Genomic DNA, 23,604 nt, shown 5'->3' with positions numbered 1-23,604 from the left:
TAGGCCACAGTCCATGGGGTCGAAAAGAGCTGGACATGACTGAGCGACTTCACTTTCACTTACTTTCTAAAGTTAAAAACATTTATCTTTGCCCTTGGAAAATATAGGGCATTAAAATAGCCTCATCAATCCATTCTGACACGTATACATGTTTTTCAGGACTTTTGTCTTATTTTGATTTTTCAGCCACACAGCTTTTTATCTCTATGAAGACAATGCTTGTTGAAAGAAAGTGTCATTCGCTCAGTGATGTCTGACTCTTTGTGACATGGGCTATAGCCTACCAGGCTCCTCTGTCCATGGGATTCTCCAGGCAAGAATACTGGAGTGTAGCCGTTTCCTTCTCCAGGGCATCTTCCTGACCTAGGATCAAACCCAGGTCTCCTGAATTGCAGGTGGATTCCTTACTTTCTGAGCCACCAGGGAAACCCAAATACTTGTTGAATTCTATACAGATTTCCTGTTTTCTTTACCTGTCATTATGTGTTGCATCTAGGATTTTCTGAGAGCCTTCCTTCTCTGTCCCTAAATTGCTGTATTAATAACTCATTAGCAGGAGTTAACTGTCTTACAGTCTACTCCCCAAAGCAGTTATGAGTTACAGTGTTCAATTAAGAATAGCCTGTTCAAGACTTTGTATGATTTTAACACCTTTAGATCATGAAAGTTTTTTTTTTTTATTCTTTTTTTTTATAGGTTTTTATTTTTTTAATTTTAAAATCTTTAATTCTTACATGTGTTCCCAAACATGAACCCCCCTCCCACCTCCCTCCCCATAACATCTCTGTGGGTCATCCCCATGCACCAGCCCCAAGCATGCTGTATCCTGCGTCAGACATAGACTGGCGATTCAATTCTTACATGATAGTATACATGATGGAATGCCATTCTCCCAAATCATCCCACCCTCTCCCTCTCCCTCTGAGTCCAAAAGTCCGTTATACACAGCTGTGTCTTTATACCTGGTCTTATGTTCCTGGATATGTTCCAGTGTCTCCTAGTTTACAGTCTATGGGAACATGAATAGCATCTGTATCCTACTGTTGTGTGAAAATTGCATAAATCTTAATTATCTTGAATTGGTTCATTGTGCTTTTCAGGTCTACTATATCCTTCTATGTCTCTATATATTCATTCTATTAATTTTTAAGAGTTTGATATTGAAACTCCAACTAAAAATCTTAATGTATCTACTTAAAAAAATAATTGTAATATATAGTGGAACTATATGGTATTTTCCAAGTCTCCTATAAATGTATTATCATATTTTAATAATTTGAAAAAATTTAAAAAGTTAAAAAAAAAGACGGTACAACATGTTTATGTATAAAATAAATAAACTGGAAAGGAAAAAAAGAGTAGCCTATTCAACATACAGTTCTGTTCATTTGAGACTGTGATATGTGTGGTGCTTTACAGGCAGAGAACGACGCGCATTTAAGAGCCTGGGAGGGATGTGCTTTGTGGAGATGTCCTAAATGCTGTACTCATGGGGAGCGTCTTCCAGGTGTCAATTTTCCAGCAGCCAGTGTAATGCCAGGGCCACAGTAAGCACTCGATAATTAACCAATTCACTGAACAAATGGAGCAAGGGTTATTATCCTTGCTGGTACCTTCAGACTTTTGTAAGGAAAGTAAGCCTTGTGGTACTAAAAAAAAATCTTAATTAATCACTAATGTTCTTGACATAGTTACTATCTTAAGTACCATGAAATATGGTAATTAAGAGGGTAACATACTGAATTTTGGGCTTCCCTAGTGGCTCAGATGGTAAAGAATCTGCTTGCAATGTGGGAGACCTGGGTTTGATCCCTAGGTTGGGAAGGTCCTCTGGAGAAGAGAATGGCTACCCATTCCAGTATTCTGGCCTGGAGAATTCCATGGACAGAGGAGCCTGGCAGGCTACATACAGTCCATGGGGTCACAAAGCATCAGACACAACTGAGCGACTTTCACATACTGAATTTTAAAACCTTTTAAGCACTGATACTGATTCACTATGAAATACTTACTGCTGTTGCCTGGGGGTTGTTGGGGTAAGCATTAAGGAGCTCCTGAGGAGGATTTAAAGGCTTGAGATAACGAGTGACAAAGACGGTCTTCCCGCTAACGTCAACCACTGTGGTAAGGCACTGCCGGTTGGGAAACTTCAAGGCACACTCAGCTCGAAACTTCTCTGTTGCTTGAAGCAATTTCTCATCTTCCTGAGAATCAAACTTCAAAAGGAAAGACATGTATGATTACAGGAGATACGGTGGAACCTGTTCAGATCCCACAGTCAACATGGACTCAACATGTGCTTCAGAAGGTGTGATTTGGTGACCCCTCTTAACAACACTGTCATGCCCCGGTGTTCCTGAAGCCTTATTTAACTGTATTTATAATCTAAAAATCAGATGGACTCATTAAATACTTAAAATACATTCAATGACATTGAAAGGAGATCAAACCAGTCAATCCTAAAAGAAATCAATCCTGGATATTCATTGGAAGGACTGATGCTGAAGCTGAAGCTCCAATCCTTTGGCCACTTGATGCAAAGAGCTGACTCATTAGAAAAGACCCTGATGCTGGGAAAGATTGAAGGCAGGAGGAGGAGGAGAAGATGAGATGGTTAGAGAGCATCACCGACTCAATGGACATGAGTTTGAGCAAATCCTGGGAGATAGTGAAGGACAGGGAAGCCTGGCATTCTGAAGTCCAGGATGTCGCAAAGAGTCAGAAACAACTTAGTGACTGAACAACAAGACAGTAGTCATTAGGCATACAGCCATATGGAAAGTATTAGAGTAATAAGGCAACACATAAAAATTAAGCTATGATGTAGTAATTCTGATTGATGAGTCCAAGCAATAGTTTTATGTGTGTTTTGATGTTGGTATTAGAGGGACTCAGAAACAACGTCTCAAGTGCAAAGCTAAAGCAGCCCATGTTAAAAGGACAACAGATTTATAAGTATATATCCATGCATCTGTGCTCAACTGCGTCCAGCTCTTTGTGACCCCACGGACCACAGCCCGCCAGGCTGCTCTGTCCATGGGATTTCCCAGGCAAGAATACTGGAGTGGGTTGCCATTTCTTTCTCCAGGGGATCTTCCCGACCTGGGATTGAACCCGCATGTCCTGCATTGGCAGGCAGCTTCTTTACTGCTTAGCCACTGGGAAGCAACAAGTATATATGGATGTGTTAAAAGGTTTTAATCCATAGCCAAGGTAATAAGTAATAGTAATGAGCCTGAAGTAAAAGGAAGCAGAACTAGAAATATGAAATGTATAATACTTAAACATTTATAAAATGCTTTTAAAAGTGGTTCTCTGATCCAAGCTGAGCCAAATCTCAGACTTTTTAAAATAACTCAAGCAGATGAAACAGATTTCACTTGTCTCTGGACATATGGTATCATGTTTCTTTAAAGGCATTGCTAAAAAGTAGCGTGAATAAAGCAGATATTTAAGTGTTCGAACAAGATTTTTGTTGTTTAGTATAAAAATTTATGTATGGTTGATTACTTACTTTGACAAACACAAAATTTTACTAGAAAGCCAACTTTTAAGTAAGGTTTACATTCTAGGCAGTGCTTGAAAGTTGGTTTTCTTTTTTGTTTTTTTGAGTAGGGAAATACCTCCAGACATCCCCTTCATACTTTATATTTATTTTAGCATTTAAAGCTGCTGATATATTTGATTACACTGTCTCCCTCACAGAATAGGACTCCTGAAGTCAGGGATTTTGTTTTGATCTAGTTTTTTTTTTTAAATCTTCAGTATTGAGGATACTAGCTAGCACATAGTAAAGTGTTTAATAAGTGTTACTGAATGAATGAATGAGAGCACAGATAACATCCCATTACTATTTTATGACTTTTAATAGGACCAAGTTGTTCTTTTTTATTCCATAAGTTATGGCTTTTTAAAAAAAAAAATTAATTGGAGGATAATTGTTTTACAGTATTGTGTTGGTTTCTGCTCTACAACAACATGAATCAGCCATAAGTATACATATATCCCCTCCCTCATGAGCTTGGATTGTTCTTGACTTCTCTTATATTGGAGCTGGACTGTGATTCCTGTTTCTAATTTGATGGCTGTACTCTAAGAAATTGGGGGGAGGTAGGATGGAGGCATCTCCAAAAACCTCCTGGGTATTCTCACGAGATGTCCACTTACATCTGAATCTTAATATTGTCATTATACCATCGTCATTATGACCACGTATTCAGCACAGTGCCAAGACTCAGTAGCTACCAAATAGGTGTCATGATGAATTTATAAGTAAATGAAAAAAAGTGAGCTTATAAAACCAGTATGGGTGTGTCACAGACGCTTATGGTAGAAATAATCATAACCTTAAAGAGAGAATTATGAAACAAGGGTGATGTGAAAAAAAGCACCCTTTTGAATTCATCCCTGCTTCCTTTAAACTCATTAATTTATATATTTATCCATCTATCCAATTATTTGAAAAATATTTGCTGAAAGTCTAAAGGGTTTGAGGGAGTCTGGATAAATGTATATAAGGCAGACCCCTCAAGAGACTTCTAGTCTAGTTCAGTTCAGTTCAGTTGCTCAGTTGTGTCCAACTCTTTGTGACCCCAGGAACTGCAGCGTGCCAGGCCTCCCTGTCCATCACCAACTCCCGGAGTCCACCCAAACCCATGTCCATTGAGTCAGTGAGGCCATCCAACCATCTTATCCTCTGTCATCCCTTTCTCCTCCTGCCCTCAATCTTTCCCAGCATCAAGGTCTTTTCAAATGAGTCAGCTCTTCGCATCAGGTGGCCAAAGTATTAGAATTTCTGCTTCAACATCAGTCCTTCCAGTGAGCACCCAGGACTGATCTCCTTTTAGGATGGATTGATTGGATCTCCTTACAGTCCAAGGGACTCTCAAGAGTCTTCTCCAACACCACAGTTCAAAAGCATCAATTCTTCAGAGCTCAGCCTTCTTTATAGTCCAACTCTCACATCCATACATGACCACAGGAAAAACCATAGCCTTAACTAGACAGACCTTTCTTGGCAAAGTAATATCTCTGCTTTTTAATATGCTGTCTAGGTTGGTCATAACTTTCCTTCCAAGGAGTAAGCTAGTCTAGAGGAGACCATTAATAAGGAATCAGGGGCTTAAAATACTAATACTTGACCAGAGATCCTACAGGGATAGACACCATGTGCCAGGGAGGCATTAGAGAGAGGCACCTATAGGCACTGTCCAGAGAGAACGGTGAAAATCTGGCATCAGCACTGGCTGTTGGCATCAGCACTGGCTGTTGGAACAAGTATGTACTGGGTTGGCCAAACAGTCCGTTTGGGTTTTCTGTAAGCTGTTATGGTAAAACATGAACGAACATTTTAGCCAACCCAATATAAAACTTTTTCTACCACTTGGACCTGAATATCTGCTTTGCATTTTGACTCCATAGCCAGTGCTTCTTGGGAGCAGGGCCCATGTCTGAGTCATTCTGTGTTCTTCTCTGCAGCGAGCGTGTGTAAGGTAAAGTGTAACAGGTATCTCATAATGGTTGTTAATACCTGTTTAGATTACCAGGATTACCATTTAATGGGCTGAAGCAGTAATTTAAGGAGTAGTATGCTAAACTGGTGAGGGCTTCCCTGGTTTCTCAGTGGAATCTGCTTGCTAGTGCAGTAGACACAGGTTCGATCCCTGGGTCGGGAAGATCCCCTGGAGAAGAAAATGGCAACCCACCCCAGTATTCTTGCTGGAGAATTCCATGGACAGAGGAGTCTGGCAGGCCACAGTCCATGGGGTCACAAAAGAGTCGGACACGACTGAGCAACTAAACAACAACAACAGACGCTACGTTGGTAATCTAAGAAGTGCCAAGCGAAAGCGAAATACTAAAAGGATTGGGGTTATTTATTATAAAACAAATGAAGGTAGAACCAACAAATTCACAATTGATTCAACATGAAATTTGCAAGATTCTCAACTGGCTCAATTCCTTAACTTTTGGTTAATGTGAATATTTACAGAAAACTGAATGTTTTCTTTTTTTGTCCCTCTCTTTGACTACCTATACTGTGGCAGCTCCACTGGCCAGAAATAACTGTCATAGCCACACTGCTTCTGTAAAGAAGCAGGTCATGGGTTTTACGGGCTTGGAAACAGTGGAAGTGGCTCCCAGTATGCAGGTGACATTCTGACATGCGACTTCCAGATTCAGAGCTAAATAAGAATCTTTCTGACAAGATGAAATGGGCCCAGAGACAAAACTAGACATGAATTGCAGATGCCTGTAGTTCCTGGCCAAGGGATGACACATACATTAGGACCCAGCAGCTTCTATAACGAGGCAGAGGACAGAAGCAGGTGATTAAAGCTCAATAACCATTGACTGATGAACAGCAAAACAAAATACATGGTACCTTTTTAAGCATGTCACCCATCTATCAGAAGCAAGAAAGAAAAAAAGAAAATAAGACGAAGACTTCATTGACAGAAATTATCTACTTTAAAACACTTTTGTTTTAAAAACAAGTAGGGATGTTAAAATAAGAGTTTCGGGAGTTACTACTGATTTTCTTAGACAATTCCATGAGTAAATCACTTAAGAAAAATTGCCTGGTATGGCTCAGCATGGGATGATGGTGGAGGGAAGACTAATCTGCTAATCCTGGCAGTTGCTGTTGAGCGGAAAAACAATTCCAGGTTATGGTCCCTACTATTTAGGGCAGTAGCCTCTCTCTCCTGAAAAACCTGCAGGGGCCTCCCTGAGTGGTCGTTTCTGCTGCTGCGTGTTTAGGACGCCAGGGTCCTCTCAATGCACAAGGAGTGGCTGAGTTTGCATTTCAGAGGGATTTTCTTAAGCCAGCATTTTAGAGGTCTAAGAGAAATGCCACCTACAGCCACAGTGGGGCAGTGAAAAGCCACTGAAGGCCGCAGCTGACAGCTTAGATACCTCATTTTAAGGAAGGAAGGCCACAGGGCTCTTAAAACTCCTGCAGTAGGAGGTCAGTTGCCTGGGGAGAATGCCCAGTGCAAAGGGCCCTCTGGTTTTCAGCCTCTCGGCCCCAGTCATAGTCTGCTCTCTCCCGGTTTGGAAGCTCCCCTCTGAATGTAACAATAGATGCTCAAGAAAGGAAACCTCTGCTTATCTGTTCAGTCTAATTTTATGCAAGCATTGCCTAGCAAGCCTCTCTCACATTTCATCCACATCTCATATGGGATTCCAGAGACTACACAGTTACCTTTTCTCGAACCGACTCCCCAGGAACCAGCTGAGGCTCCAAGGTAATGAACAGAGTGATGTAAGAGCCTTCACTCAGGCTTCGGACGGAGTCAAAACCCCGGTCCATCATCATGCTTCGCTCCTTACTGTAGCCCAGGAGCACTGGGGGAATATCGATCTTAAACGTTCCATCGATCTGTGAAGAAAATACAACTAGTAAGCATCCTGGTGAGAGAGAGTGAGAGTGGTCATGTGTGGATGTGAGAGTTGGAGGACTATAATGAAAGCTGAGTGCTGAAGAAGTGATGCTTTTGAACTGTCGTGTGGGAGAAGACTCTTGAGAGTCCCTTGGACTGCAAGGAGATCCAACCAGTCCATCCTAAAGGAGATCAGTCCTGAATATTCATTGGAAGGACTGGTGATAAAGCGGAAACTGCAATACTTAGGCTACCTGATGCAAAGAGCTGACTCACTGGAAAAGACCCTGATGCTGGGAAAGATTGAAGGTGGGAGGAGAAGGGGACGATAGAGGATGAGATGGCTGGATGGCATCGACTTGACGGACTTGAGTTTGATCAAGCTCCGGAGGTTGGTAATGGACAGGGAGGCCTGGCGTGCTGTGGTCCATGGGGTCACAAAGAGTCGAACTGAACTGAAGCATCCTGATAATTTTCCAACAGAAGTTCAAAGGCAAGTCAGCTCCCCATGATGTGATGAATTCAGTAGAAACTGCTCAGACTGGTATTCAGGGCCCACCCGTCTCTCTGGACTTGTCTCCTTAAGCCCTCTCAGCAAGGCTGTCTCCCTCCTTGAGTGCTAGTGCTTTGCTTGGCTCAGCAGAGCGTGTACTAGTTGTGCAAGTTGATACCAACACTAGGTGGTGGTTGTTCTTCAGTGGCTCAGTCGTGTCCCACTCTTTGCGACCCCATGGACTGCAGCTTGCCAGGCCTCCCTGTCCTTCGCCATCTCCCTGAGCTTACTCAAACTCATGTCCACTGAGTCGGTGATGCCACCCAACCATCTCATCCTCTGCTGTCCCCTCTCCTCCTGCCTTCAATCTTTCCCACACTAGGTTGCCTGGGTTCAAACCCTGGGTTAAACCCCAAGTGGCTCAACTTGTGCATTTGTAAAAAGGAAACAATAATAGTACCTGCTTTGTAGGGTAATTATGTGTGTTGAGTGGATTAACAGATGTAAAACACTAAGAAAAATGCCCGGCCCATGGCAAGTGTTAGCTGGCAGCCAGTCCCCTTTGCTGGGATGCCCTGCTCCCTGTCTCCACATTTTAGAATCTGACTCATTTTTCAAGGCTCAGGTCAGATACTGTCTCCTTCGTGGTTTGTTTTGTCATCTCCGCCAGCCTCGCAGGTAGCTCGCTTCTTTCATTTATTGCACTGACACCATCTGGCAGGCTTTGTCGTGTGCTTATTTATCATATACTTCTAGATCATTGTTCTCTGCACACAGAATCCGTACTGTGTTCCCTCTTGTATCACCCTTCTCCAGTAGGCAGCAGGGTTTGGTGTACATGCACAGGAGGCCGAATGCAGGCTGAATGAATTACAAGCCACTTACATAAAATGGCCTAACTTACACAGACGTTCAAAAAGGCAGAACTTTTTACACCTTTGTAGTCAAAACAATCAAGTTTACGAAAGACTGTCTGGTGCCACAAAACTACTCAGGGCTAGAATTTGAGACTCACAGATTTTCAAAGACTCCAATTTTTATTTCAGTCTTTTGCAACATTTATTTCTCAGAAGAAAGACAGAAAGAACTGAAGTTTTCAGTGACTGTGCCCTCTAGAGAGGAATGAAATAAGCTCTCATTTATTTTCCTCCTTGCTTTGGTGGGTCTTCCCTGGAGGGTCAGTCGGTAAAGAGTCTGCCTGCAATGTGGGAGACCCAGGTTCAATCCCTGGGTCGGGAAGATCCCCTGGAGAAGGAAACGGCAACCCACTCCAGTACTCTTGCCTGGAGAATCCCATGGACAGAGGAGCCTGGTGGGCTACAGTCCACGGGGTCACAAAGAGTCAGATACAACTGAGTGACTGACACTTACCTTGGAGCTTCCCTAAAGCCTGAACCAGGCAGATGAGAGGATGCAGGGGAAGAAGAGAGTAAACACAGTGCCGTACGAGCTTCAGCTGCAATAACGGATGAGCCAGGAGGCAATGGGCACCATCCCCAAACAGCTGAAGTGTAAGAGCTTAGGACAGAGTTTCTCACCCTGGGCACTGTCCGTGTTGGGACCGGATAGCTCTGTTATGGAGGCAGGCCTGGGCGTTGTAGGGCATTTGCAGCTCTCCTGGCCTCAATACACTAGATACCGGTTATGTCCCTACGAGTGCGTGAGTGCGTGCTCAGTAGCTCAGTCGTGTCTGACTCTACGGCCCCATGGACTGTAGCCCACCAGGCTTCCTTGTCCATGAGATTTTCCAGGCAAGAATATTGGTGTGGGTTGCCAGTTCCTCCTTCAGCGGATCTTCCCGACCCAGGGATGGAACCTGCATTTCCTGCACTGGCAGCCGGATTCTTTACCACTGAGCCACCTGGGAAACCCAGGTTCCTCCCTGGAACCCACTATTCATAGATCTTGGTTTGGAGCCACACAAAATGAACAGAATCCTGATGCAGTAATAATAATAGAAATAAATGGGCCACCAGGGAAGCCCAGTGATAACAGAAATAGTTGTATTTATCAGGCACATATCATATAGCTAGTTTGTCACCTTAATTAACCCTCACAACTCAACTGGCAAAACAAGTCTGTGGCAAAGAAGCTGCCTGCCAATGCAGAAGATGTGGGTTCGATCCCTGGGTCGGGAAGATCCCCTGGAGAAAGAAATGGCAACCCACTCCAGTATTCTTGCCTGGAGAATCCCACAGACAGAGAGCTCTGGTGGGCTACAGTACATAGGGTCGCAAAGAGTCAGACTTAGCGACTAGGCAGCAGCAACAACAACAGGGAGGAGCTTGGCTCATGGCACTGTTTAAAGAAGAAGCTGATGACAGAGCTACTGGAAAGAGAGCAAGCTTACCTAGAAGGCAGTGAGGTGCTTACCTCTAGGGGACTCAACCAGAGTGTGGCTGTTACCAGAATAGAGTAAAGAAGTTTACTCCTTTATCGAGAAGGGGTCTGCAGTAACTACTTCTGAGTACCGTTCCTAGTGTGACGCCAAATAACGTGGGCAGTAGGATTTGCAAAATGATGTCCTCTTTAAATTCTATTTTTCATTTCGAATCTAGTCCAAGAGGAAAGTACTATAGAGTTTCCGGCAAGCATATAACTGCGGCATCACCTATAGACAGTCCCTTTGGTCAAGGGAAGATTGCAATGCCAAATGATTCCTGATATTCCAACCAATTCAAGCCTCTCAGACCGGAGTTTTGTTCTGGGTCTTGCCTGAGGCTCTGACCGAGGCAGCATTTGTTCTATGTGGCCGTCACGTGTGGGATTAAACTGTCTCCCCTGGAGCTGTGTGAGATGAGCACGACTTTGCCTCAAAGCTTCCTGTTGCTATGGATGTAATGCTGGGATGTTAATACCATTTCAGAGCCTTGAACTGTCCCAGATTAGAGCTGCTCTGCCACTCAAGAACTGTTAACGTGATGGACCCTCTTACACAAAACTGCTGAACTCTGAAGAATGGTACTTAGTTGAGCGAGTCAACCGTTGTTTTTTCTGAAATAGTGGGGACTCTGGAAACAGGAATGCGCTTGATTAAAGGGGCCGTCAGCTGGCCTGATTGTTTTCTTCAAGTTATTCTCAGGCATCTATCCCACTCCACTCCTGTAATTTTTGACAAGCTTCTACCTTGTCCTACCTTCTTCACATCTATTTAAGTGTTAAAACAAAAAACTATCAGATTGGAAAAGCAGCACCTGAACTACTAAACGTCAGGAAGACAGATGTTCAGTAAGTCACGCAAATGTGACAGATCAGGGCTTTGCATAGTGACTTTTATCTTCCCAATAGTGGCCTTGCGCATCGGTCCTCTCAGGGTTAAGGGTGCTCCTGCTCAGTCGCTGAATCGTATCCGACTGACTCTGCGGCCCCGCGGGCTGTAGCCCACCAGGCTCTGTCCATGGGCTTTCCCAGGCAAGAATACTGGAGTGGGTTGCCATTTCCTCCTCCAGGGGATCTTCCTGATCCAGGGATCGAGCCCCCATCTCCTCCATTGGCAGGCGGATTCTTTGCCACTAAGCCACCAAGGAAGCCCCAGTGTTAAGGGTATACCTCCACAAAGAAAGCTGTAACAGGAAAGCTGGATAGAGCAGTTCCCCATTGCCATGGAATCCTGACTTCAGACGCTTACCCTTGCTTGGAAATATATCGTGCTGAACGGAATTTTCACACACCCCAGCCAGTGTCTCTCAATACGAGTGTGGATTCCACTTCCTCTTTCACGGTCGTCCTAAAGGAGGGGTGGGAAGTCATAATTGTTTAACAACTCCAGACAGTCATTTAATAAGTAACTCGACAGCAGGAAAGCAGCAGGATTTTAGCTGAAAGCACAGTAGGTTTAGGTTAAACAGATATAAGTCACATTCTTGTTGAGACACATTTTAATAGTTATGTAAAAACCAGGAAAGTCATTTAACCTCTCTGGGCCTCAGTTTCCTCATCAGTAAATTGGGAGTTTAACAGTCTACTTTGGGGACTTCCCTGGTGGTCCAGTGGGTATGATTCTGCACTTCCAAAACAGGGGGCCCAGGTTCAATCCTGGTCAGGGGACTAGCTCCCACACGCCGCAACTAAGACCCAGGGCGGCCAACTGAATAAATAAATATTAAAAAAAGAAAAAACAAAACAACAACAAAAACAATGATCTATTTCACAGGGTTATTTTAGAATTAAGACAATGTGCTTATAAAGAACTAAGGCAACGTGCTAATAAAGAATTAGCACAATTCCTGGATCATAGCAGACACTCAAATTGAAAATAAAATGGCTGGCTGGTTCTCAGGCTTCCCTGGGGGTGCAGTGGTTAAGAATCCTCCTGCCAATGCAGGAGACACGGGTTTGATCTCTGGGCCCGGAAGATCCCACATGCCGTGGAGCAACTAAGCCCACACGCCCTGGAGCCGGTGAACCGAAACAAGAGAAGCCACAGCAGTAAGACCTTGCACTGCAACTAGAGAAAGCCCGCAGAGAAGCAAAGACCCAGCCTAGCCAAAGATAAATAAGCAAAATTATTTTTTTAAAAAAAGCTGTTTCTCTTCCTCCCTCCTCCCGTTCCTCATTCGTACATGTCAGGTTTCAAACATCCCGAATTTGGGGACCTGAGCTCACCTCTAAGACGTCATACAGCACTTCATCAAAGATGTTGATGAACACGTCATCTTTCACTGACTGCAGGCTGGTGGTGCTGTAATCCCCGTTGGGGGCCCTGCAAATGTACACCACGATCAGAGAACATGAAAGGAGCAAAAGAGAAGTAATGAGCACTCAAATGTCCAAACAGGACAAACACCTGAATATGAGCAAAGAAATGAGGACTAATGGCAATTCTTTCAGTTAAAGGATTCCTCCAGCACGGGGACCCTACAGTGTGGATTGTTGTTGTTTGGTCTCTAAGTCGTGCCTGACTCTTTGTGACCTCATGGACTGGAGCCTGCCTGGCTCCTCTGTCCATGGGATTTCCCAGGCAAGAATACTGGAGTGGGTTGCCAATTCCTCCTCCAGGGGATCTTCCCCTCCAGGGATTGAACCCGTGCCTCCTGCATTGGCTGGCGAGTTCTTTACCGCTGAGCCTCCAGGGAAGCCCAGTCACTTTTCCTACCAGTTAACCAAGGATGAGGTGAGGTTCATCTGCTACAACATCAGCTGCTTTGAGTTTTGCCAGGCCTGGCCAGAGCAGGCCTCTCCATGGCATGGCGCCAAACTGGGCCACTGCATCTGCTTGGCTGAGCACTGACCTTGAACTTTGCTCATTCTTTTTTGCTTATACTGTGTAGAAAAGTGGTATCTATTTCTCTCTTTCTCTTTTTTTTTTTTTTCCTGTTTGTCCTCGGACTTAACTAGTTCTGTTTCCAAGGTGGCTCAGTTGGTAAAGAAACAACCCAAAATGTAGGAGATCACCTGCAATGCAGGCGATTTGGGTTTGAAATTACTTAAGGCTCCCGGAGCTGGGGAGATAGGGAAGAAAAGAAAATCAGTGTAGGGCCTATGGGGTCAAGGGAGTGGAAAGCTTGGGCTCTAAGGAACCAGAGCCTGGAGTGGAGTGGGGTATCCTAACAATGGATCCACATTTCAAAAGCTGGACGTTTTCCCATTTTTTTCCCCCTTGATTGGCATCACTTGTGGTATGAGGAAACTAAGCCTACCTAAATGGAAGTTCAAGTTCTTCGTTCCAGCTGGGATTTGGTCCTTCTGCTGTGGTTGTATGGCAGATTGTTCGCTGAAATGAAACTTCTACAAAAGGACGTACTAAAGCCTTAAAAAAAAAAAGAGAGAGAACATGTACAGTTTCTGTTTAGCTAGATTTTTCGTTATTGGTTTGTTTCAGTTTAGGATTGAAACCCTTTTCAGCTCACTAAATCCTGAGCAGAAACTGGAAGTTTGGAAATTTATGTATATACTTTTAATAAATTTCTATACTATTTTTTTTTAATCAAGAGAAAGCAATCTGTAACAGTTAGTAGAATTATTTTGTTCTGAGCAGAGGAAAAACATGATTCTAAATAGTATATTTCCAAAGAAAATGAGACAGAAAATGGATTATGAACTTTCTAGGCAATTCAAAAAACATAAGGGGCAAGATTCTAAGCAGAGATCCAGCACTTGGGTATCTCACCTGGCCGAGGGGGTAGTCGGCACTGTGGGCTGGGCTGTGTGTTGTCGGGGAAGCAGCGTGCTTTTCAGTAAAGGTCCTTGAAGATCTTGATGTCTGGTGGAATTTACTAGGAGGGAAAAATGAACAGAAGAAATAAATGACAGGGCAAGTCTAATTATGTTACTGAGCAGATGGTTTCTCCAAAGATGTTGGGTGCTGATGATTATCCTAGCAGACATTCTTGCGAAGCTTGTTTATGCTTTAGAAGTCTTTTCATATGTTCTGGTCCTCCCTACTCACCTAGTGACAACCAGAACCTTTCCAATGTCCTTCCTTAGGTCTGCATGTCTGGCTGGAATAGAAGAAAGAGACCTCTTCTCTCTATGGTCTCGTGGGTGCCTTTCCCCCATAACTGAGAGCATCAGTTCCTTTCAGGTAGCAGAATCCTGAGCCTCCTAACCAGCCTGCCCTGCCTCCATCCAATTCAGGTCCTCTTCCTCTGTATGTTCTTTGAACCTTCATACTCCAGCAAGCTTGAGCTACACATCCTAGGTGAGACATCTCTCTCTGGGCCTGCCAGGCATCACTGGCAAAAGGTGGTCAGTGATTCCTAGCTCAAGTTAGGATCTACGAGTCTTATCCTCTTTCTCTTTTGAACTAAAGGAAGAAATGAAGGTCATGTCCAGAGATCCTCTCCCAGACACCTTCCCCCTCGTCCCAACAACCCACTTGCATATTTGTTTTGAATTTTCTGGTGTATCTAGTATTTCACATTCATTGGCAAAGTACCCCTTGTCTCTTTGCACCAGACTGTCTTGCCTTTTCACAGAAAGGGTTTCAGACAAACTACGAGACAAGGAAAGTGGAACATTCCACTCAACAGCTCCCAGAGAAAACCTCTTCCTGTTTGGAACACTGTCCGCTGCATTATTACACAAACATCTGTTAGAACCTCCTGTACTTTAGCAGTTGGTTAGACTCTGGGGCTGTGAAAGCAAGTAAGATACACTTTAGCTCAGACTAGATAAACAAATAGTCATAACATAGTGGGGTATGTGTTAGACTAGAGGGCATGGGATATAAGAGAGCAGAGAGAGTACTGAAAATCCTATTTAGTTTAGTTGTAAGGGGAGAGGGCTAAGATTTGGGTGGATTTAGTGCGAGAGTTGGTATCTGAGCTGACTTGATGAGTCTACACTAAATGTAAAACAATAGGATCAGTTATGCTTCTTTGTAATGATTTGAATGAAATCGTTTAAATCTTAAAAAACTTCATAGAAACAAAAAATAATACCTATTGCCTATTCTTAAAAAAAAAAACAAACAAACAGCTTTTCACCCCACAGTTGAGCTTTAATGAGCTCAAGATGCAAAGGCTGGGATGTGGCTTAGGGAAGCAAGGCTATGGCACAGATTCAAGAGCTTAGACAGACATTTACAAAACAAAAGGTGACAAAACACTGGGAATAGCTGGTGATGATCGGATGTTCTGTGATGGGTAGAAGAGTTAGCAAAAAAAAAAAGAAGGGCAAAATAATAGGGGGGTGGGAGTGGATAGATCATTGAAAGGGAAGAACCTAGGGAGGAAGGAGGCCCAGGCTAGAACAGGGCACTTCTGTAATCAGACGGCTGGAGGCCCTTGGGCAAGCCACGACATACTCTTCGCTTCCATTCGCCCTTTTGTATCGCCCTTTTGTAAAATGGAGACAGTAATAGTAGTGAGAAGTAAGCGAAAGCATAGATACGAGAGTGCCTAGCGTAGTGCCTAGAACACTGTGAATGCGCGATAAGGTATAGCCTCCCTCAGCACATTGGCAAGGGCACCAGCAAAGAGAAGTAATTCTTGGTCCTGTCTCTGTTCTCCAAGGGGCTAAGAAATTTAAGCTCACCTTACTTATAGTTGGGTTTCCCTGGTGGCTCAGACAGTGAAAGAATCTGCCTGCAATGCAGGGGACGCGGGTTTGATCCCTGGGACGGGAAGATCCCCTGGAGAAGGGAATGGCAACCCATCCCAGTATTCTAGCCTGGAGAATCCCATGGACAGAGGAGCCTGGTGGGCTACAGCCCATGGGGTTGCAAAGAGTTGGAGACAGCTAATCAATTAACACTTCCTTATGGCTGAGGAATCCCCATTGCCCCAGTGTATGAAATACAGTGGGTATAATTCCTTTCTTTGGGCAGACCAAAAAGAAGTCACAGTTCTGTCCTCACAGCACATGTTTCAGAATCCGGAATATGCACCTTTGGGGCATCTGCCCAGCTCTCACCCACTTCTCTGAGGACTGTCCCCGTCTTCAGGGCTGGTCCCTGCGAACCCGCCCCTGAGTATAGGTAACTAGATGTGGATCAGCACCCGACCCGGGCTAGGACCTTCTGGGGAGCTGATGACTGGGGGTGGAGCCGGCGAGGGTGACTCACTTCCATCACACAAAGAATGAAGCAAATTCACACGGAAGCAAGAGAGACAAAGGGCCTTTGAAGATGCCACCTTAATCTCTGGTCTCCCATGTGGTTCCACCGCGTCTGTTGTCCTCTTGTTCCATGAGATATAGCCAAAAAAAAACCCTCTTTACCCTAAATGGACTGATTTGGTTGTGTCATGCTGTGCTGCGTGTCCGACTCTCTGTAGTCCCATGGACTGTAGCCCACCAGGCTCCTCTGTCCATGGGATTCTCCAGGCAAGAAGACAGGCGTGGGTTGCCATGACCCCTCCAGGGGATCTTCCAGAGCCAGGAATTGAACCCGCGTCTATTGCGTTGGAAGGCGGGTTCTTTACCTCTAGAGCCTCCTTGGTTCTGTTACTTGGAACTAATGGGGCCCTGACATCATCAAGAATGCCCTCCCTCACCCCCATCCCTCCCCTCAGCCCCCGCAGAGCAACAGCCCTGTTAATGATGAGAGTGAGCACACTGCGAAGAGGCGGAATCCTGCACCTCCCATCCCAGGCCGGCGCGGAGGGCTCTCACCTTGCCGCCGGCTTCCTCACCGGAATGTCGTAAGCCCGGATGATGTTCACCAGCAGCTTTATGTCTCCGTCGGACAGGTTTTGGGCTGTCACCTTCTTCCGGCCTTTTCTCCTTGGCCTCAGTGGTCGCTTTTGTTCTGCCAGCTTGAAAAGGCTCAGGCCCAAAATGCTAATGATTACAGAACAGAGTTAGGAGTCTAGGGCAAAGAAAGATTGGGAAAGTTCATGACACACCTTCCCACACTCTGCCCCAAGGTCCCTCATGGGCCCCTGAAAAACTCTTTGTCTCTTTGAGGAGAGGTGGGAATTGTCAAGAGAGTCTCCCAAGATGGGGCAGATCTACTGCGTAAATGATGAACGTATATTTTAGCAGCTTCTGAGCCGAGGCAGATAACTCAGCTTCTGGGCCCCGCCCTGCACCTCCTGCTTGCCCTCTGCCTGGCTCATTCCCCAGCCCTTCAACCGTGGCCTGAGCTCGACAACTGTCTGCTTTTGCTCCTGCCAGTCCTGCAACACCGAATGCTTCCTTCCACCTTCCTCGTTGACCCACTTCAGGGCCTGTATTTCCAGGCCATAGCGTCCTGCTCACCTTGGGCAAATCATTTCACCTCTTGCCATCTCGGTTTCATCATCTGTAAAATGGAATATTAATACCTACCTCTCGGGGTTGTTGAGAGGACTAAGCAAGGAACGTACACAAAGCCCCTGAGTTCGGGTTTAGCATTAGCAGATGCCCTAACACAGTGACTGTTGGGATGATGACAATGGTCACGATGCCACAGTGATTACGCTGGAGAAAGGAGGGGATGGAGACAGGAGGAAAGCAGGGGAGGGGGGCCAGGGGGATCTCTCTACCGCTCTCTGAGATGACATCCATGAACACTTCCTGGAAGGTGAAAGCAACACAGTCCATGAATCAGAAGGGCCAGGGAACAGAGAGTTTATTTCTGCCCCAGAGTCTAAAGAGAACACAGTGGAGACTTTGTATCAGGAAGCTGATGTGAATGGCTAAGCCCGACAGCCACAGAGCAATGCCAGCTGTGCAGAGCTGGCCTCAGGCTGGCAACGCTCACGCTGCTCTTCTCTGTGAGTATGGAAGAGCAGGCTGGCCCGGAGCCCTCCTTCTGAGAGTCACGTGCCAGCCCAGGGAGATGACTCCCAAGGGACTCGCGGGGGCTGTGGTTCCATGAGCCCCCCAAGGCCTTCTAATAGCACAGAGGAGCTACCGTTTACCAGCACCGCTATGGTTCAAGCAGAGTGCTAGGGGCCTACGTATACTGTTTCTAATCCTTACAAGGGTGTTACCCCATTTTTCATATGAAGAAACTGGAGGCTCTGAGAGGTGATAGAATTTGCTGGAGGCTCCTAAATAGGAAGAGAGGGAGCTGGGGTGAGCTCAGATCACCCTGACTTGACAGCCCAACCTTTTCTTTGAATATCTGCATACATCTTTTCATTAACTCATTTGGGACAAGAATAAGCACGTTATATAACAACGTGATGTAAAATTGCAAAAAATTATCTTTCCCCAAACCAAGAGTGTGAGGAGAGTGACACTATTTTACATTTTTGCAAATGTCTTTTTTGGTTATACCGTACATTTTAATTTTAGAATTTTAATGAGATATAGTTGACATATAACACTGTATAAGTTCAAGGTGTACAGTAGACTCATTTGATACATTAATATATGGCATTATGGTTACCACCGTAGGTAGTATTAGCCAACACCTCTATCTATCACTTTAGGTAATTATTGTTTCTTTGTGTGTGTGTGTGTGGTGCGAACAATTAAGATCCAGTTTCTTAGCACCCTTGAAGTTTATATTGTTGACGATAATCACTATTCTGTACCTTAGATCTCCAGGACTTATTTGTCTACTGGTTGCAGGCTTATACCCTTCTACCCTTAAATATCCCCCCAATCCCCCCTGCCCTCAGCCCCTTGTGACCAACAGTCTAGTCTCTGTTCTTATTAGTTTGGCTCTTTTAGATTCCACGTATAAGTGAGAATCCCAGAGATCTTATCTTTCTCTGACTCTTCCTATTTAACAGAATGCGCTCAAAAGTCCATCCATGCTCTCACAAATTATAGCCCATCTCTGCCAGGATGCCTGCCTAACCCAGACTTGGGAACCTCAGAGAAAAACCTTTGCCAGGAGGTTGTAACAAAGCATATCCCTGCTTTCCTCAATACTTGCTCCCTCCCCAAGGGATATCTCCTGTCACAAGACTTAGCTGTCCCCTTAGTCAGCATGAGAACATCTTGGTAGCTGGGACCATTATATACAGAAATATCTTAATCTAAAGCCAAGAACAAACCAAAATGAAAAGAAGAAAGAACATACCCTGAGCCTTCAGAACTTAATGCAGAAAAGTAAAGCAGAAAAAAAGAAAAAGAAAGAAAAGAAATGGAAAAACAGCATGAAAAATCATCATCTATTCTAAAGTGTAATTTTCATGATTGAAGAAGAAAACATTCAATGATTGGACTGTGGGCCTGGAATGGAGAGGACTTCCTTTGGTGGCTCAGACGGTAAAGTGTCTGCCTACAATGTGGGAGACCCGGGTTCAATCCCTGGATCGGGAAGATCTTCTGGAGAAGGAAATGGCAACCCACTCCAGTATTCTTGCCTGGAAAATCCCATGGATGGTAGAACCTGGTAGGCTACAGTCAATGGGGTCGCAAAGTGTCGGATATGACTGAGCGACTTCACTTTCACTTTGCATGAATTTTCTGTGGGCACAGCCTCCGTTCTCTATGAGGATGGAGGCAAAGCCAGGAAAAGGGGCTCCCATGGACTGCACCAGTTTTTTGTCTCCTTGCCAACTGGGTGGCAGAGAGGAAGTCCATGCATAGGAAACAACCTTTTCAGGAGACCATCAGTCATGTCCAACGACTTTGCGACATATGTCCACAGACTTTTTGTGACTTTGAGCAAAAACTCTTTGCAACCCCATGGGTTATGCAGTCTATGGAATTCTCCAGACCAGAATGCTGGAGTGGGTAGTCTTTCCCTTCTCCAGGGAGCTTCCCAACCCAGGGATCTAACCAAGGTCTCCCACATTGTAGGCGGATTCTTTACCAGCTGAGCCACCAGGGAAGCCCTTTCAGGAGACCAAGAGATTTAACCTCAGGAAGGGTCATGAAGTTAATGGACTGTGCAAGCCCACCAATATAGAAAGTTCTCTTTCATCTTTCATGCATCTGCCTCTACTTGAGACCATTTGAGGATTATTCTAAGTGATAGGGAGACGATTTAGCAAACAAATAGAGTCAATTCCCAACTTCTATGTAAATATCCATTTTCCCCTCCTGCCCACCTGTCACCAAACACAGGGCAGCTCTGTGCCTCCCAGTGGTGGTGCTGGAACCAGGCCTCTCCCTGCCACTCAGAATCTCAGCAGGATAATTCTCGGCCACCCCACTGCCCTGTGACGGGGGAGTGAGGGAGACCTTGGCCCAGGGAGGTGATGAGGCAGGAGGATGATGTGCTGGAAAGGATGCTGTCACATTTCACATGGCTGGAATGGGAAGATGGCCAAGGCTGGGAAGTGCCCTTGAGGGTGGTGGGAGGTGAGATGGGGTCCACTGGAATGTGATGGAGAGGGTCTCGTGATACTTCTGCTAACAGAATCCCCCCTCAAAATGTGACATCAGGCGTTCAGCAGGCTTTACCAGTTTCCAGTACTGTTAGGGGGCCAAATGCATACCATACACTGACAGAAATCTTACATTTACAGGGAATATTTAATATAATACTATACAAATAATTTTTATAAGAAATAACAAAAAGATTTTTTTTTTTTTTTACCTGATATTGGGAACTTCTTCTTCTACTACCAAATCCGAAAGAAGAAAATGGTGTTTCGCAATGAGGAAACGATTTATCACTGATTCTCTAACCTGAGGGCGAGAAAGACGTTTTATGTAAACGTTCTAGTTTGCTAAACTGCACCATTCTCTGCTCGACTGTCACCGCCGTGTGGGGGCACTTTCACATTCCATCACAGCTCTGACCGCTTCCTACAGTAAATCAACCAACTGTCCTCGCTAACGTAAGCTCCCTAAGGCAGGGGTGTCTATTTTGTTCACTGCTATAGTCTCAGGATCTGGACAAATTCCTGCAGAAAATTTAGCTGAACGAACGAAGACTCTTTGGAAAAGACCCTGATGCTGGGAAAGACTGAAGGCAGAAGGAGAAGAGGGTGACAGAGGATGAGATAGTTGGATGGCATCACCAATTCAATGGACAGGAACCTGGGCAAACTCCGGGAGATGGTGAGGGACAGGGAGGCCTGGCGTGCTGCAGTCCATGGTATCGCAAAAAGTCAGACACAACTTGGCAACTGAACAACAACAAAAATAAATGAACAACTGCAGAAGATAGGACCTGTCCTGAAACACACGAGGGCTTCCCTGGGGGCTCAGATGGGAAGGAATCTGCCTGCAGTGTAGGAGCCCTGGGTTTAACCCATGGGTCGGGAAGATCCCCTGAAGAAGGGAATGGATATTCACTCTGGAATTCTTGCCTTGAAAGTTCCATAGACAGAGGAGCCTGGCAGGCTACAGTCCATGGGGTCACAAAGAGTCGGACACAACTGAGGGACTAAAGCTTTCACCTTTGGGCTTCCCTGGTATGCCAAACAGTGAAGAATCTGCCTGCAATGCAGGAGACCTGGGTTTGACCCCTGGGTCAGGAAGATCCCCTGGAGAGTAGAATGGCTACCCATTCCAATATTCTTGCCTGGAGGATTCCATGGACAGAGGAACTTGGAGGGCTCGAGTTCATGGGGTCACAATGAGTTGGACACAACTGAGTGACTAACACACTTCGAAGCACACACACTTCAGAACTGATTAAGTTCTTCCCCTATTCATACTGATTCAGTTCCTAATTTTTTAAAGGGAGGCTCTCTTAAATGTCATAAATTATTTTTTTATACAAAGCCTCGGTTCAGTTCAGTTCAGTTCAGTCGCTCAGTCGTGTCCGACTCTTTGCGACCCCATGAATTGCAGCACGCCAGGCCTCCCTGTCCATCACCAACACTCAGAGTTCACTCAGACTCACGTCCATCAAGTCAGTGATGCCATCCAGCCATCTCATCTTCTGTCGTCCCCTTCTCCTCCTGCCCCCAATCCTTCCCAGCATCAGAGTCTTTTCCAATGAGTCAACTCTTCACATGAGGTGGCCAAAGTACTGAAGTTTCAGCTTTAGCATCATTCCTTCCAAAGAAATCCCAGGGCTGATCTCCTTCAGAATGACAGGGTAGATTAACTGGCTGGGGAAAATGTACTGTAGTCATTGTAGCATTTCTTACAAGTTAAATTAATTAAAGGAAGGACAAAAGAATATTTTGATTTTCTAGTGCAGAAGGGCAGTGAGTATGTGGTTTATAAAACTTCTTTATTATAAAGGTAATAAGATGCACACATTCATATGGTAATTCTATATTTATTTAGTCTTCCAAGGCAATAGAAATAAAAACAAAAGTAAGCAAATGGGATCTAATCAAATTTGCAAGTTTTTGCACAGCAAACATTCAAATATTTTTTTAAAAATCATGATTTAGAAAGTAAGTGCCTTGTAATCATACCCCTCAAGATAAGCACTGATAATAAACTGAGGCAAATCCTAGTGGGTTCAGTGTTTCATCATTGAATACATTCCCTTCGGTGCCTGAGCTAGTTCAAATTGGACTTTTAATCACTTATAATCATGTATCCAACCTAATACAAAGGAGAACCAAGTAACTATGTTACAAAGAAGAATATAGTTGCTAATCAGTTTTATATCTGTAATTATGAGAAGGGCTTCCCTGGTGGCTCAGTGGTAAAGAACCCACTTGCTAGTGTAGCTGTGGGTTTGATCCCTGGTAGGGAAGATCCCCGGGAGAAGGAAATGGCAACCCACTCCAGTATTCTTGCCTGAAAAATCCCACGGACAGAGGATCCTGGCAAGCCATAAAGGATTACAGACTACTATAGGATAAGTGACTTTATGTCTAGTCTTAAAAGGAAGAGAGAGGTTATTCATGTTGCCATTGTGACCCTAGAATTTTGCAGTTTAGAATATTCTTTGAGGGACTCCCTAACAAGGAGATGGCAACCCACTCCAGTTATTCTTGCCTGGGAAATCCCATGGACAGAGCAGCCTGGTGGGCTACAGTCTATAGGGCTGAAATAGAGTCGAACATGACTAAGCGAGTAAACAACAACGATTATGAGAAAATAAGCCGACAAGGGTTGAGGATAGAGACCTCCCTTCTCCAACATCAGGATGCTGCCTGTTTGTCCCCTACGAGGACTGTTTGAAATGATTTTCCTTACCTGCTGGAGGTACTTTGCTACTGTGGCCCTGTGGGAATCTATGTGGTCCTTGGTTTCGATTACATTTCTGTCTCGTAACCGTTTCTCATAGTCCTAAAATTAAAAGGAAACAATACTTCTATGATTTTAAAATACTGGTACTCTCATGCCTTTTTTGAGATTGGGCTTTCCTGGTGGCTCAGACAGTAAAGAATCTGTCTACAATGCAGGAGACCAGGGTTTAATTCCTGGGTCGGGAAGATCCCCTGGGGAAAGGCATGGCAACCCACTCCAGTATTCTTGCCTGGAAAATTCCATGGACCGAGGAACCTGGTGGCTACAGTCCAGATTTGAGAATTATTC

General features: G+C 44.8%; 1 protein-coding gene across 1 annotated transcript in view; it reads right to left on the bottom strand.

The window, feature by feature from the left end:
• The window catches only part of CC2D2A (coiled-coil and C2 domain containing 2A), a 122,414-nt gene that overhangs the window by 15,547 nt on the left and 83,263 nt on the right, over positions 1-23,604 (bottom strand). Inside the window, exons 21-29 of the mRNA XM_052642041.1 lie at positions 23,263-23,355; positions 20,747-20,838; positions 16,933-17,100; positions 13,988-14,093; positions 13,518-13,627; positions 12,484-12,580; positions 11,507-11,605; positions 7,208-7,384; positions 2,013-2,216 (exon numbers count right to left, since the gene is read on the bottom strand). Coding sequence (XP_052498001.1) covers positions 2,013-2,216; positions 7,208-7,384; positions 11,507-11,605; positions 12,484-12,580; positions 13,518-13,627; positions 13,988-14,093; positions 16,933-17,100; positions 20,747-20,838; positions 23,263-23,355 — 1,146 coding nt within the window. The remainder of the gene's footprint in view (positions 1-2,012; positions 2,217-7,207; positions 7,385-11,506; positions 11,606-12,483; positions 12,581-13,517; positions 13,628-13,987; positions 14,094-16,932; positions 17,101-20,746; positions 20,839-23,262; positions 23,356-23,604) is intronic.

The sequence above is a fragment of the Budorcas taxicolor genome, chromosome 6 (genome assembly GCF_023091745.1).
Source record: "Budorcas taxicolor isolate Tak-1 chromosome 6, Takin1.1, whole genome shotgun sequence".
NCBI classification, from domain to species: Eukaryota; Metazoa; Chordata; class Mammalia; order Artiodactyla; family Bovidae; genus Budorcas; species Budorcas taxicolor.
This window is presented reverse-complemented; position numbering and strand designations above follow the sequence as displayed.